The sequence below is a fragment of the Giraffa tippelskirchi genome, chromosome 1, assembly GCF_054371585.1.
Source record: "Giraffa tippelskirchi isolate mGirTip1 chromosome 1, T2T-mGirTip1v1.2.pri, whole genome shotgun sequence".
In the NCBI taxonomy this organism is placed as follows: Eukaryota; Metazoa; Chordata; class Mammalia; order Artiodactyla; family Giraffidae; genus Giraffa; species Giraffa tippelskirchi.
Window position 1 is genome coordinate 214,543,392 of NC_137275.1, and position 14,416 is coordinate 214,557,807.

At 37.6% G+C, this 14,416-nt stretch overlaps 1 protein-coding gene across 3 annotated transcripts in view; it reads right to left on the reverse strand.

The window, feature by feature from the left end:
* Positions 1–14,416, reverse strand: part of SVEP1 (sushi, von Willebrand factor type A, EGF and pentraxin domain containing 1) — a 194,890-nt gene that overhangs the window by 114,877 nt on the left and 65,597 nt on the right. For all 3 annotated transcript variants that reach the window (XM_081573900.1, XM_081573904.1, XM_081573897.1), the window contains exons 4-6: positions 11,679–11,837; positions 10,556–10,735; positions 4,309–4,488 (exon numbers count right to left, since the gene is read on the reverse strand). In XM_081573900.1, the coding sequence (XP_081430026.1) occupies positions 4,309–4,488; positions 10,556–10,735; positions 11,679–11,837 (519 nt within the window). The remainder of the gene's footprint in view (positions 1–4,308; positions 4,489–10,555; positions 10,736–11,678; positions 11,838–14,416) is intronic.

Here is a 14,416-nt window from a genome sequence, read left to right on the forward strand (position 1 = left end):
GTAAGTATTTACTTGCTTTTTTACTTTTTTTCTTGGTTCATTTAATAGTTTTCATTTTCTTAGAAAATCATGCATCCTAGATGGTGTTTCATTACTTTAAAAACCTCAGACCTCTATATAGTCCTTTGGTATGCTGCTGCTGCTGCTGCTAAGTCGCGTCAGTCGTGTCCAACTCTGTGCAACCCAATAGATGGCAGCCCACCAGGCTCCTCCGTCCCTGGGATTCTCCAGGCAAGAACACTGGAGTGGGTTGCCATTTTCTTCTCCAGTGCATGAAAGTGAAAGTGAAGTCGCTCAGTAGTGTCCAACTCTTCGTGACCCCATAAGCTGCAGCCTACCAGGCTCCTCCGTCCATGGGGTTTCCCAGGTAAGAGTACTGGAGTGGGGTGCCATTGCCTTCTCCGTCCTTTGGTATAGCTTCTTAGAAAAATTCCATTTTTGCATTTTTCTTTCTTCTTTCTACAATCTATTATTTTATTCAAAGATTTTCCTTTCATCCACTCTACTTCATTCCATCTCCTTTTATAATTCATCTTCCTTTACATTATTATGTGCTTCTTTCAACTTCTCTTACAATCACTCTTTTCCTAGTATTTAATTTAATGTTTAGCTATTTTCATTCTTCCTGTTTAACAAAAATATTTACATCTGTGAAATTACATCACTGTATAATTTAACTTAGGTCCATAACTATGGTTTCAGAATTTTCTCAATTTTGTTATTTTTTCAATTGTATTTTTAAAATGTCTCCTTTGTCCATTTAATTCATTTCCTTTATCCCTCTTTGGAGTCTTCATATTTTTGTGTTTTGGTCTAGATTCATATGTCAGAAAATGTTAAGGACCTTGACTTTTTTATATGTGTTTCAAATAATTTTTCCTTTTTCTTGTTTGAATTTTAAATATAGAGAATTTAAATTTATGTCTGAAGTACTGAAAGTTAAAGTTGTATATATTCAGATCTATTGTCCTTTTCTTTTTAGGAAGTTATGCTCTGTTAGCCTGATGGGCTGCCGTCTATGGAGTCGCACAGAGTCGGACACGAGTGAGCGACTTAGCAGCAGCAGCTCTGTTAAAATCCATAGTTTGCCCATTTGCCTACATTTCACTCCTTAACCTGCCTCATTTAATTAATAAAATTAATTGAACTTAATTTTTTAAATGAAGCAAGAGTCCAAACTAATTTTTAGATCAGCTTTTCCCCTACTGATATCTAAAATTTCCCTTACTGAATACTATATTTTTCTACAAACTAATGTTTGTTTCTGAGGCATGTTTGCTTCCATTGTTCTGTGCATCCTTGTACCATAAATCTACCATATTAATTACTGTGTGTTCATAATTTGTCTTACAATGGTAAGAATAAGATTTCTCTCACTGTACTTCATGTTCAGAATTTTCTTATTTTGCAACTGTCTACTCAATATTCTTTTTTAACATTAATTATTTTATTTATTCTTGGTTGCATCAGGTCTTAGTCGTGGCATGAGGGATCTTTCATTGGAGTACATGGGTTTCTTTCTAGTTGTGGCTTGTGGACCCCAGAGTGAGTCACGACTATTGAGCCCGCATGCTCTGTTGCCCTGAGGCATGTGGGATCTTAGTTCCCAGACAAGGGTTGAACTCGAGTCTCCAGCATTGGAAGGCAGATTCTTAATCACCGGATGACCAGGGAAGTCCCTAATGCACTTTCTATTCATGTCCATCAATGTTTCAGTGGAAAATTTCATAGTAACTATGGTTACTGTCAGAATTTAGGGACTAGAGTGAGTTGTTCCCCAATAAATTGTATTAAATAAGGATGGCTATACTTCAAATCGACCAAGACTGACATCCACTTTAAATCATTACAGAGATGGGTACAAAAATTTTAAATAGAAGTCTTAAACCTTAAAGAATTTTAAAAATTTAAGTTAAACTTAAGAATTAAAGTTTTAAAGAATAACTCCAGAGCAACCGTATTAAACATATTTCCACTTTCAATTCAAGACTGGGTCCCTCACAAGAAAAGCTGCTCAGCTACGGAACCATAGATGATTCCTGGGAGTAAATATTAATATTTAGATACAAATTCTAATCCAGAGAGACAACTTTTCAACAAAAGGGATTTATTAAGATTTAATGTTCCATTGTTAACCGATTCTTTTTATGGTGGACAGATCCATCATTTTCATTCAATTCTGTGAAATATCTGGAGAAGCTAACTCCCTTTGTTTTAGTTTTATGTCAACTAAGTCTAAGGTTATCAATAACCTCAGGTATGCAGATGACACCACCTTTATGGCAGAAAGTGAAGAGGAACTAAAGAGCCTCTTGATGAGGGTGAAAGAGGAGAGTGAAAAAGTTGGTTTAAAACTCAACATTCAGAAAACTAAGATCATGGCATCTGGTCCCATCACTTCATGGCAAATAGAAGGGGAAACAGTGGAAATAGTGACAGACTTTACTTTTTTGGGCTCCAAAGTCACTGTAGATGGTGACTGCGGCCCTGAAATTAAAAGATGCTTGCTCCCTGGGTGAAAAGTTTTGACCAATCTAGACAGCATATTAAAAAGAAGAGACATTACTTTGCCAACAAAGGTCTGTCTAGTCAAAGCTACGGTTTTTCCAGTATTCATGTAGGGATGTGAGAGTTGGACTACAAAGAAAGTTGAGCATTGAAGAACTGATGCTTTTGAACTATGGTGCTGGAGAAGACTCTTGAGAGTCCCTTGGACTGCAAGGAGATCCAACCAGTTCATCCTAAAGGAAATCATTCCTGAATATTGATTGGAAGGACTGATATTGAAGCTGAAACTCCAATACTATGGGCACATGATGCGAAGAACTGACTAATTGGTAAAGACCCTGATGCTGGCAAAGACTGAGGGCAGGAGAAGAAGAGGGACGACAGAGAATGAGATGGTTGGATGGCATCACTGACTCAATGGACATGAGTTTGAATAAACTGCGGGAGCTGGCGATGGACAGGGAGGCCTGGCATGCTGCAGTCCATGGGGTCGCAAAGAGTCGGACACAACTGAGCGACTGAACTAAACTACAGCTAAGTCTGTCTGTGGTTTAGGAATCCTCGTAGCTTCTGCCTCCCAGGAAATACAATGCCTGTCAGGCCTACATCTTTCAGTAGGCCATAACAGCTATCTCACTGCTAATAAACTTTACTTATTATTTTTAATATTTGATACCCCCCTACAAGCTTTCTGAGCCTGCACAGTGAGAGGGTCAATGCTACAACTATTTCTGAATCCCTCAGTAAAGCCCAACATCCTTCCTGGAGACCCTCTCTTGGATCCTACTAGATAATACTAGAATAAACCTAGAAACCAATTTAAAAAGTCTTCCCATTTAGGATCCTGGCATATTGCAACTTATTCCCTACATATAGTTCTCCTTTCTATTTTGGAAGTTGGTTATTTAATGACATAGCTGTTAGTGTTCCCAGGTTTACTGTATCTGACAAATTTTAAGGGTTCACTAAATGGTGGTTATCATCATTTCATCAAGATCATTATTGTTGATATCATTGCCAAAGGGTCAATGGTGTATAAGCAGCAGCAAACTGGAAAAACTGCATTCATTCTGGACCCAACTACAGGAGTGAGATGTCACAACTCTTAGTGAAGGACAATGATGAACGATCTGATGAAGCAGAATTCTACAGCCAAGATTCACTGGTTCATAATTTCATCATTTCAATAACAAGGTAAAAGTAAGCTGTTTTCCAAAGCGAAAGAATTACATGGCATTTGCTTTTAAAGCATATCTGTTCCAAATTTGCCCCAAGTATAACAAAATTCATTATTATTAGAAGCTGTAAACTTTAGGGAGCTGGAAGACTGGATTCTGGTATAGAAGTCTTTTTGTCAATGGGGAGGAGTAAAACCACATACTTGTTCATGTATGTACACGTCGTATATCTATATACATATGGATGTGTATTTATACTCATATGTCTATATACATATGGATGTGTATTTATACTCATATATCTATACACATATAGATGTGTATTTATACTCTTTTCGGTATACATATGCATGTATATTTATACTTGTATATCTGTATACATATGAATGTGTATTTATACTTGTATATCTATGTACATATGCATGTGTGTTTATACTCATCATGAGTATAGATGTATATCTATATACATATATGATACTTGAGGGAGCTGGAGGTGTTCAGGATGGATGTGTATTTATACTCATCGTGAGCCAGTTTTTAGTTCCAGGTCTTCACAGAAAGCAGGAGAAACCAGAGACCTACAGAAATGACCCATCCAAGGCACCAAGCCCTAAGAACTTACCCACACACCGGGGTTCTGGACCATCCCACTGGGCGTTTACTTGACAGGTAAGCCGAGCACTTCCTTCTAGTCTGTACCCTTCATCACAAGTGACCAAACACGTGGTCCTGTAGGACATTTCTACAGTTGAACAGCTGAGGCGGCCATGTTTGGGCTGGCGGAGACGAGGGCATGTTCTCACTATATGAAAACAATTAGATCATATTTCACTCACTGAAGACAAAGAAAAAATTATAAATTTAATAATGCCTACACATTGCAAGCAGTCAATAATATACTATGATTTTTTTAATTAGTATGGGATAATTAAAAGTATGTATTTTATCAAATGCATTGCCTAAATAATATTCCTATTGTCTGCCTCTGCCTACAGGTGGGAAACTTAAGCTGTTGAAGGAGTTTGACTCTGGCTGGGGGATGATGGCTGGAGACTGGGAATGGCTGACAAAGGGAGGGACTTTCAGTTCTTAGTGGGCCTTTGCTGTGATTCTCCAGGCTATGTTCTAACAAAAGGAAAGCGTCTTTTCTGGGACAGAGTTCAGGTTCAATTCAGTTTTCAGACCTCTTATGAACTTTTCCTTACTTTCTTATCCTAGTAGAAAAAAAATCTTGTCATCTCTTACAGACAGAGCTGGAGGTGAGAGAGTGGTCATCTTTTTTCCTTATTGCTTTCCCAGGTCATTCTCTTTCCCTTCTTCCTGAACACCTTCAGCTCTCCTCAAGCATCATATCACATACCCAACATCCCTTTCCCCCAACTGTCTGCGGACTTCTAGGCCATTTCTCATTCTTTGACGATTTTATCTTTCTCTCTTTCTCTCTCTCTCCCCCTTCTTCCTCTCTCTCTCTTTCACACACATATGCACACACACATGACGGTGATTTCATTATCTATATAGATGATCATTCCAGTGCCCTAGAGCCATATTCCTCACTTCTTTTCTCCAATAATCACGTCCTTTCCCTTATTTCAGCACCCCCTCCAAGTCTTAAATCCTCCAGACCTGACCATGACCAATCCAAGCACCCCACTCTCTGACAACAACCTGTCTTCCCAGATTACTCCAGCAAGAGCTTCAACTCCATCCAACTCTACATCCTATTGCAGCCTCCGATCTGTTACACGTTCTTCTTCAGATAAAACCACCGAGTTTAAACTCTTTTCACGCTTCTTTGTCTCCAGTTCTAATTTAGACCCACTCCAATAGGATTTCAAATCAGGAGAAGGAGAAAGGAAAGAGGGAGAATAAGGACAGGTGAGAAGGAAGAGAAGACGGAGGAAAGGCAGGTGATAGAGAAGAAAAGGAGGGGAGGGGAGGGGAGACGTGGAACGAGATGGGAAAGGACAGTGTGGGGAAGGGAGAGGGAGAGTGGAGTGCTGCACAGACCCATGGCTGTGAACCTTCCAGTTAGATGGCGTGTACATCCCAGTCTTAAATGTATGTCCATCCCATCTATGTATCCCAGAGATACATATAGGACAATACAGTGGATTACTGTTGAATGTGCCAGCATATGGGCACACACACTCATATTAATAGCTTACAGATTTTATCCTAAAAGCATCAGGCATTGTGCAAAGCACAAAAACAACCCCTGCAAAAGAACAAATTTCAGTTTGCTCTCATGTAACACTCCTGCAACACTAAAGGCCATAAGACAACGTAGTAATCAAGAACTTTGTTGGGACTCTGGGTAAGATGTCTTTCCTTTTTTTATGAATTTGTCAATTTTTCATATCAAGCAAGTAGTTACTTACGATGAAAGTTTAGTTTTAAAATAATAGGGAAGGAAGTTGGGGTAAAATATTCAGTGCATATTCAACTGAAGTCATGTTTGACAGAATCTACTCAAAAGAAACCCATTCAAATTATGTGAGTTGACAGAATATAAATTCTGATTTCATGAAAGATACATTTAAGATTGATCACTCCTTAGAGAAAACTCAAGAATTAGAAGTTAAACCATAAGCCCTAGATTTTCAATTAGTTTGAAATGAAGTCAATTATTAATGACAAATGAGTATAATTATGTTGCCTTCTATGTTTTGATTTTTATTGAGTGTGTCCATCATGTAAGTAGAATTTTTATTAAGTGTGTCCATCAAGTGTATAGAAAATATTTTGCCTTCCATATTTTGACTTTTCCTGGGGTAATCATCAGGGGTAGCACAGTGTCAAATGCCAGGTAGGAGTAAAAGTGAATAAGATAAATTACTATGATCAAGATATATAAAATCTAGAAAACCACATTAAACAACTGCTTTTCGATTCAATAAACTGCTGAAATGATTCCAGCTTTCCAACTTGGGACAAAATGAACTTGCAACATGTCTCAAGAGAACTGATAGTAAATGAGAACTGGTGTTTCATACAGATGCAAATTATATTGCTTCTCAAAAGTGTTGGTTTTAATAAACTTTCATTGCTTCTCTGGGAAAACAAAGCATATGTAATAAATCCTATTTAGTTCTTAAATATTTTATGTTCCTTTTCAACCAAGAATGATCCTTTTTATCATTTTGGATAGGAACAGGCTTATATATGAGTTTCAGCTTCAAAAACATTTTTATTTCAATAAGCTGGAAAATTCTGCAATAAGTGTTTGACATTCATATTAAAGCAATCCTTAAATACTTATTAAGCCTTTCGAAAACAGCGATTTAGTATTTTAAGAGCACGATTTACTTGGTAGCAGGCAATTTAAGAACTTGCTCTGGTTCTCATTTGAAAGAATCGCTATATTTTTTCTCAGAATCACACTTTCTGTCCATCTCCCAATTGTGACAGCCTTAAAGAAGAATGTATAAGAGAAACAAGAGTCAAGCCTATTAATTATTATCTAACACTACAAAACATTCAGGATGTAACATGAAATTTGTGAAAAGTTTTACATTTTATACTGGTCTTTCATTTCTGTGTCACTTTTAGAAAGACTTAAGAAAACAAAAAAACAACAAAAATTATCCTGTCTTTATAATCAGATTTAAATTAGATCTTTAAAATGTTACTTTCTCCATACTATAAATAAAACTAACTTTATTGCTAAAAGTGCTCACCATAATCTGACAATGTGGGGTTTTTGATTTATAAAAAAGGTAACATCAGCAAAGCAAAATAAATCAAAGTGCAGTAAAATGAAGTATGCCCATAAAAATCTATTAATGAGGAGCCAGAGGAAGAGTCTGAATTAGTACCTTCCTTCAGGACAACTTTGTTCATTGATAAGTTAGGAAGCAGCATTAGAGGTAAAATGGAAGAGATTTTAGGAAAATTCATATCCTCGAGCATAGCTTTTGACTAAACTTATTTTATTTATATTATGCAAATTGCATAAAAGGCAATAACCCTGCTTTGTAAAAATGAAACTGCATGATGGGAAGTGACACAGAAGACTGCCAATGTAATTTGTCAATGTATTTGTCAGTATAATACTTACCAACACGTGTATTTGTTAAATTCAGATTTTCAATCATTCAGCAGAGGTATAATCAATGACTGGTTGGGGTAGAAGATACATTCTATGCTCATAATGAGTTCACAGACTAGCAGAGATGATAGACGAGTTAATTAATAAAAATACGATGGTTTGTATTGTAACAAGCTGGTTAAGCTGGCAAATGCTGTCAGAATCCCGTTATGGTGGGCCAGCTTAGGGTTGATCAAAGAATCTGCACTTGATTGTGGAAGATGGAAGAGAAGCAGTAGTCATTGCTGCTGCTGCTGCTGCTAAGTCGCTTCAGTCGTGTCCGACTGTGCGACCTCATAGACGGCAGCCCACCAGGCTTCCCCGTCCCTGGGATTCTCCAGGCAAGAACACTGGAGTGGGTTGCCATTTCCTTCTCCAATGCATGAAAGTGAAAAGTGAAAGTGAAGCCGCTCAGTTGTGTCCAACTCTTCAAGACCCCATGGACTGCAGCCCACCAGGCTCCTCCGTCCATGGGATTTTCCAGGCAAGAGTACTGGAGTGGGGTGCCGTTGCCTTCTCCAGTCATTGCAGGCAGACTCACTGATGGACAAATGTAGACGTACAGCAGGTTCCGGTTCATCTTTCTTTGCTTGTCTCCACCCTACATCTCAACTGCTAACCCTGTTGACCCACGGTGGCCCAAGCTCATTGCTAGGTTCTTGGCTATAGAACATCAGGGCGGGGTTACACAGAGGTGAAGCTTCTCCTAGGCTTCCCAACACACTTCTCTCTTGTAATTCTACTACAGAAGCTGCCTGGGCTTGGATTCTTGGGTTGGTAGTAACTCTTCTGAGGCTCCAGTTTCTCTTTCTGAAACTTCTACTCTCCAGCTCCTTCTAAAATTGTATAAGGTCTGATTATTAAAATAAATTCCTTGTCCCATAACACAGATGGGGTATTTCCTGGGTTTTCCTGACTAACCCTGATACACGGAGCATAAGGGTTAGAATGAAGGCACAACAGGCCTGTGTATGCACATATGGAGGTTAGAGGCCATCCCACCCCAGCGGAGGAGATGGGTGATAGGGAGGGCATAGGGACCATAGGTGGGGTGATCAGAGGATCAAGGCTGTTCAAACAACTTACAAAGGGATGGCTTCCTGACAGGTGTGGCCACTTCTTAAGGCTTTAGCATAGGATTCAAGGTTCAGGATGGAGATTGTAGAGGGTTAAAGAGGCAGGGGCTAGATCTTATCCTAAAGGGATTGTCTGCTCGATTTTCTTACTCTCCTTTGGAAGGCCAGTAAGGGGAAAGTTAAAATGTCAGGCTTTCCACCTTTTGCCATGACGTATTCAGGAGAAGGCATAGAGATTATACATAGACCTTAATAACTATACAGGAATATATTATGATTAACTTTTTCAGGAATGGGCTTTTTACCATTTGAAACTACGTGACTGAGAATGTGTTGGCTTTCCCACATAAACAATCGCTTGTCAGAGTTTAGAAATCTAGGGTCTAATTCTTTTCTTTCAGAATTCTGGAAATATTTGCCGATCTTCTAAAATTTAGAGTGGCTAGTAATGGCCTCAAGGTGAGTCTGATTCCCCTTCCTTCACAGGTAATGTTATTAAACATTTCTAACTGTGAAACAGGCACAATTTTCTAATTTTTCCAAGGCTTTCAGAAGTTTCAATAAGATTATTTCCAGACATGGATCTGTTTGCAATAATTTGTTTCCTGGCACTCAGAAAGTGATTTTAAGTTCAGTATCCAAGATGTCAGTAATGCGTATTTTCAAGATTTCAGTTTGCAGATATATTCTTTGATCTTCTGTGAGTGCTTCTCCTCTGCTCCAATTTCTCTCCGGATTCCTAGTTTGTGAAGAGTCTATTTCCTGTGACTGTTCTCATGTCATTTTATTTTTTCACCTTTTTTCTAATCTTTCAAATGTTGCTCTATTTACAGAAGGATTTCTGGGGTTGATTTTCTAACTTATTAATTTGGCTTTTAACTACGATCTCAGGTTTATCCCATTTCTTGGAATCCTAATCTTACTTTAACAATGCAATTGTAACTGCCTTTGAATCTCAGTGATTCCGTCACCCTCCACCTTTACTTTCAGGTCTCCTTTGTTCAATCTGTTCTTTTTGTAAATACAGGTAAGAGTCTGAATTAGGACCTAGATTTAAGCAAATTTGTAGATGAGTTCAGTACTGGTAGCTGATAAATTCAAAGATGAATGTCTCATGGGGTTCACAAATGACCCTGAAGTTGTGAGTAGGTTGGCTTTCCTTATGGGTGGGGAGGTGAGACAAGCCAAGAAGACAGAACTTCTCATTCTACTGCAGTAAGCAAGGTGATATGGGGTCTTGGAGCAGGCAAAGCCTCAGCAAAACTTTTATGGCATGCTGTTTATTCAAAGCCAAGGCTGGAGATGTATATGTTGGCTAACTACTCTTGTCACAGGATACTGGCATGGTTCCCTAAATCCTGCCATCAAAATAGACATCAAAGCCCCATGCTGACCATCCCCTGACTCTCCCTGGACCCTGTCTTGGCTGCTTGAAATCTGAGGTTGAAGGTAACCTGTCCATTTCCTTCCCAGGCAGGCCTTTCCTTTGCTTGTTCATGAAAGAAACACAGAGGGCACAGTTTATGACGATGTGGTCAACTGAACTTAGTAGTTCTGACTAAACTTCCTATAATTTTTTCTCTTTCTGTGGTCCGTGGTCCATGAAATCAAAAGCAACAAAGAATTTACTGGTCCATTAGAGTTTAAATCAAGGACATCGAGCAACACAATCAATAAACAATGTGAACTGGCAGTCTGCATACCTCTGCAGGAGCTTTCGGAACCGGACCACAAACCATTGGGGAGACACAAGAAGATGCTGCTTCCCACGAGGTCAAACCCAGGGTGACATCGGACCCCACAGGCTGCATTGAAGTGGTTGTTGCAAGTGTTTCGGATAAAGTAACCGTTTTCAGGAGGCTTCAGGGCAGGGCAGTGGACAACTAACATTTACAGAAATAAAATTAAAAAGTGAAGCTAGCCTTTGTCTATAAAGCATCCTCCTCCCACTTTTCCTGTTTAAGAGGACATTTTATACACAGAGCTAAACTACCTCCAGCACTCCCATTTATTGCATATGAATTTGTAAGTGCATATTTGGAAGAACACTTACATCTCATGCTTAGTAGGTATTTGTTTCTAATGAAAGACAGACTAAATATTTAAGCCTGAAAGATTTTTTTATCTATGTGAATATGAGATTTTCTACTTCTTGACCTTCATGTGTCATTAGCTATTTTCCTTCTCAATTAAAGCAGCATAAAATAAAGAAAGAGTAAGGCCAGCAAAACATGTCTGTCACAATCCCAGGACCCACAGCTTCTTGTACAAATTATTGGCTAAGTTTAATTCTAATTTTAATTTTTGGTATGAATAATTTCAAGGCACAGTACTTATAAAAATATTTTCTTTAAATGGGTTTAACCATCACCAGGGTCCAAAATAGCTCATTTATTATTCAAATTTGCTGTTAAATTTATGACTTCTCAGGACTTCCCTGTGGTTTGAGAATTGTGTGTTCCCAACACAGGGGCCACAGGTTTGATTCTTGGTTGGGAGTTAAGATCCCTCATGCCGCATCCTATGGCCCCACCAAAAATATCTGAAAAAAAAAATTTATGACTCCTCTCTTACATTCATTTTAGATCTTTTCTAATACTAAGTCTGTTTTCATAGATACGATACTTTTGGAGTCTCAGACCTCCTTTCTCTAGAACAAGATATGGCTATGTTCAGTGATAAGAAATGTTAGATAATAAAAACAAAGAATTTTCCCCAAATAAGATTAGAGGGTCATGCCCAGTGAACGGGATGAAAACACTGGCCTTACTTTCCTAAAAGAGATCAGCTTTTATATTTCCTATCTGCCAGCGGTGGGATCCTTACCTTTGCAAGTCTGGCCGGAGGCCTGGAACCCCTCCTTGCAGACACAGTCTTCGGGGGATGTACTTCCGGGTCGAGAGGTGTGATTTTCATCAGGACACGGAAGGCAAGTGCTGATTCCTCCTGGTGAACCTTCTGGTTTGTATGTCCCAGATGGGCAAGCTGTGGGTAAGCCAGGGAAGTCCATTTTATGCGATATGTCAATGGATAGCAAACAACATTGTGGAAACTGATTGGGGATAAAGAATCCCAAACATTAGCTTTCCGTAGAAATAATCGTACAATTCAAGCAAGGAGAGAAACTAAGATTTTTTTTTATTTTTAGAGTGAGGTAGCTTGTAATTTGTAGGTTATTAAGTAGCCTCTTAATGCCCCACAATTAGTTACAATCACAACACACTGCAGCATGATATGGCTGGGCTGATTTGTGGGGAAACTCAAAACGGTAATGTACGTGAGGGGACTAAAAGTTATCAGTGATGCTCAGCACATCAAAAAATCTTGCTCAAGACTGTATACCCATATTCTAACACCCCCCACTCCAACCTCTTCAGCTGCATCTCCGGCACTGCACCCCCAACACTCACTCCCAATGGAATAGAATGACTGTAGACACGCAAAAAGTACTGTGCCCTTTGTTTTGGTTCAAAGTACTTGACAAAGGATGAGGAGAAAGGAATGGGCTTGAGGGAAATGATCCTATTGATGAGAAACAGGCCCTTTGAAGGAAAGAGAATCACAGACTCTGCTTTTCCCAGGTTCAGAGGGAAAAAATAAATAAAAGATGAAAAGCAGGATCTAACTGACCTTGCTTCATATCTTCCCTTTGCACTGACAATGTGGCTTTGAACCTGTACTTACTCTCTCTAGAGTTACACTTCTGTAAAATAACTGAAAATTAAGAATTCAATAATAGAAGAAATTGTGGAAATAGAACTTGCAGTGCCTAGTGAAGCCAAATAAATGTAGCATAGTCAAGTAAGCATTAGATCATTTTTAAAAAGTAACAACCAAGGAACGTGCACTTATGTGTGATGCTATTTGATATAAATGATCTCATTTAACACTCACAGTACTAATTAGTATTAATAATTACTAATATTTTTATTAATAAGTACATTATTTTTATTAGTACTGTGTCCATTTTAAAGAGAAAACGGAGGCTTAGAGTAACCTAAGGATTAGGCTAAAGTTACTCAGTTAAAAGGTGATAGAGCTATGAGGGTTTTTTTTTTAGTACTTAACATTGGCTTATTATATTTTTATATTGAAAATTCAAAATCACATTTATCTTGGTTGTAATTAGTAACCTAAATATTTTTAAATTAAATACATTTAAACTTTTCCTGTTATCATCTGTTCAAGGCCTGTTTCTAGGTAGATAAGCTCTGGCTTATTTTTTTATTTAAAGACTTTTTTTTTAAGGCTTACAACAAAATTGAGATGAAAATCTGTGCTAGAATTTTACAGCAAATATTTGTACAGCATTCACTATGTCCCGGTGACTGTTCCACATATTTTGTAAATTATCTTTTTAATCTCTTTAAGAAGTATCATAGAAATGATACTATGAAGTATCATTTATCTCATATTACAGATGAGAAAGCTAGAGCACCAAGAAGTTAAATAACTAGCCAAAATTATATAGTAAGTAACAAAGCTGAGATCTGAACTAGGAGAATTTGGATCCAGAAGCCACGTTCTTTATTACCACATGTTCTATGTCTCACACCCCAGGCTCCTGGATGCAAAAAGTCCTTGTTTCAACAACTATAATGCTAAAACCATAAACAATCAGCATTGAGATAGAAGACTCATAATGTTATTTTTAGAAAAAGTACTCATGCTTCTAACATTCTTGATTATATTTAAAAATGAAAGAGAACATTTTCCCATGTATATAGTAGAAAATTCCAGAACTTGATAAATCTGTAGCTATTTAAGAATGAAAGAAACATTTTATAAATGATTTTATAAATTTATAACTATTGTATAAATAGTTATAATGATGTGTGACTTATGAAAAGTACTTCAGCAGGAAAAACTGGAACATGACTTCAAAGCATCATAACATTAAATATTGAATTATTCATATTTCTGAATATTCATTTCTATAAAAAGTTCAGTAAATATTTGCACAGATCTTCACAAAGATGCAAGACAACACTGTCTCCCTTAAACAGAAGTCAGCAGCTGTAGGAGAAAATGATTAAAAGAAACATAAAGATGGAAAAGAAAACATAAACTGTAACAGCAAAATTAAAGTTGTCATTGGAGGCAGTAAAAACTGGCCATAAAATTCCAAATCAACAGAACTGAGTAGACCTTGGAGAAGTTGTGATATTAATATAAGAAAATATTCTTTACTTGAAGATTTAGTGCCATAAACATTCATCAAGTTCCAAGATTAATAAAGAGTGTTTCACGTCTAGAATAAAGGAAAAGGATTACAAGCAACCAAGAAAAAAAAAAAAAGAAACGAAAATCAAACTGACATTTCATTTCTCCCATGCAAAAACAAATGTCAGGAAAAAGAATGAGATATATAGCTATGTGGAAAAAATATTTTGAACCCCAAATTCTGTATTTGGGCAAACTATTGGCAAATGTGAGGAAAGAGAAAGACATCTGAGAATGTGCATGGCTTCTGGAAATCAATATGTATTTCACTGATTGAAAAGAAGTCAAAATAAAGAACTCATACTTGGGAAAAATAGTATTGAAAAAATTGCTTGAGATTA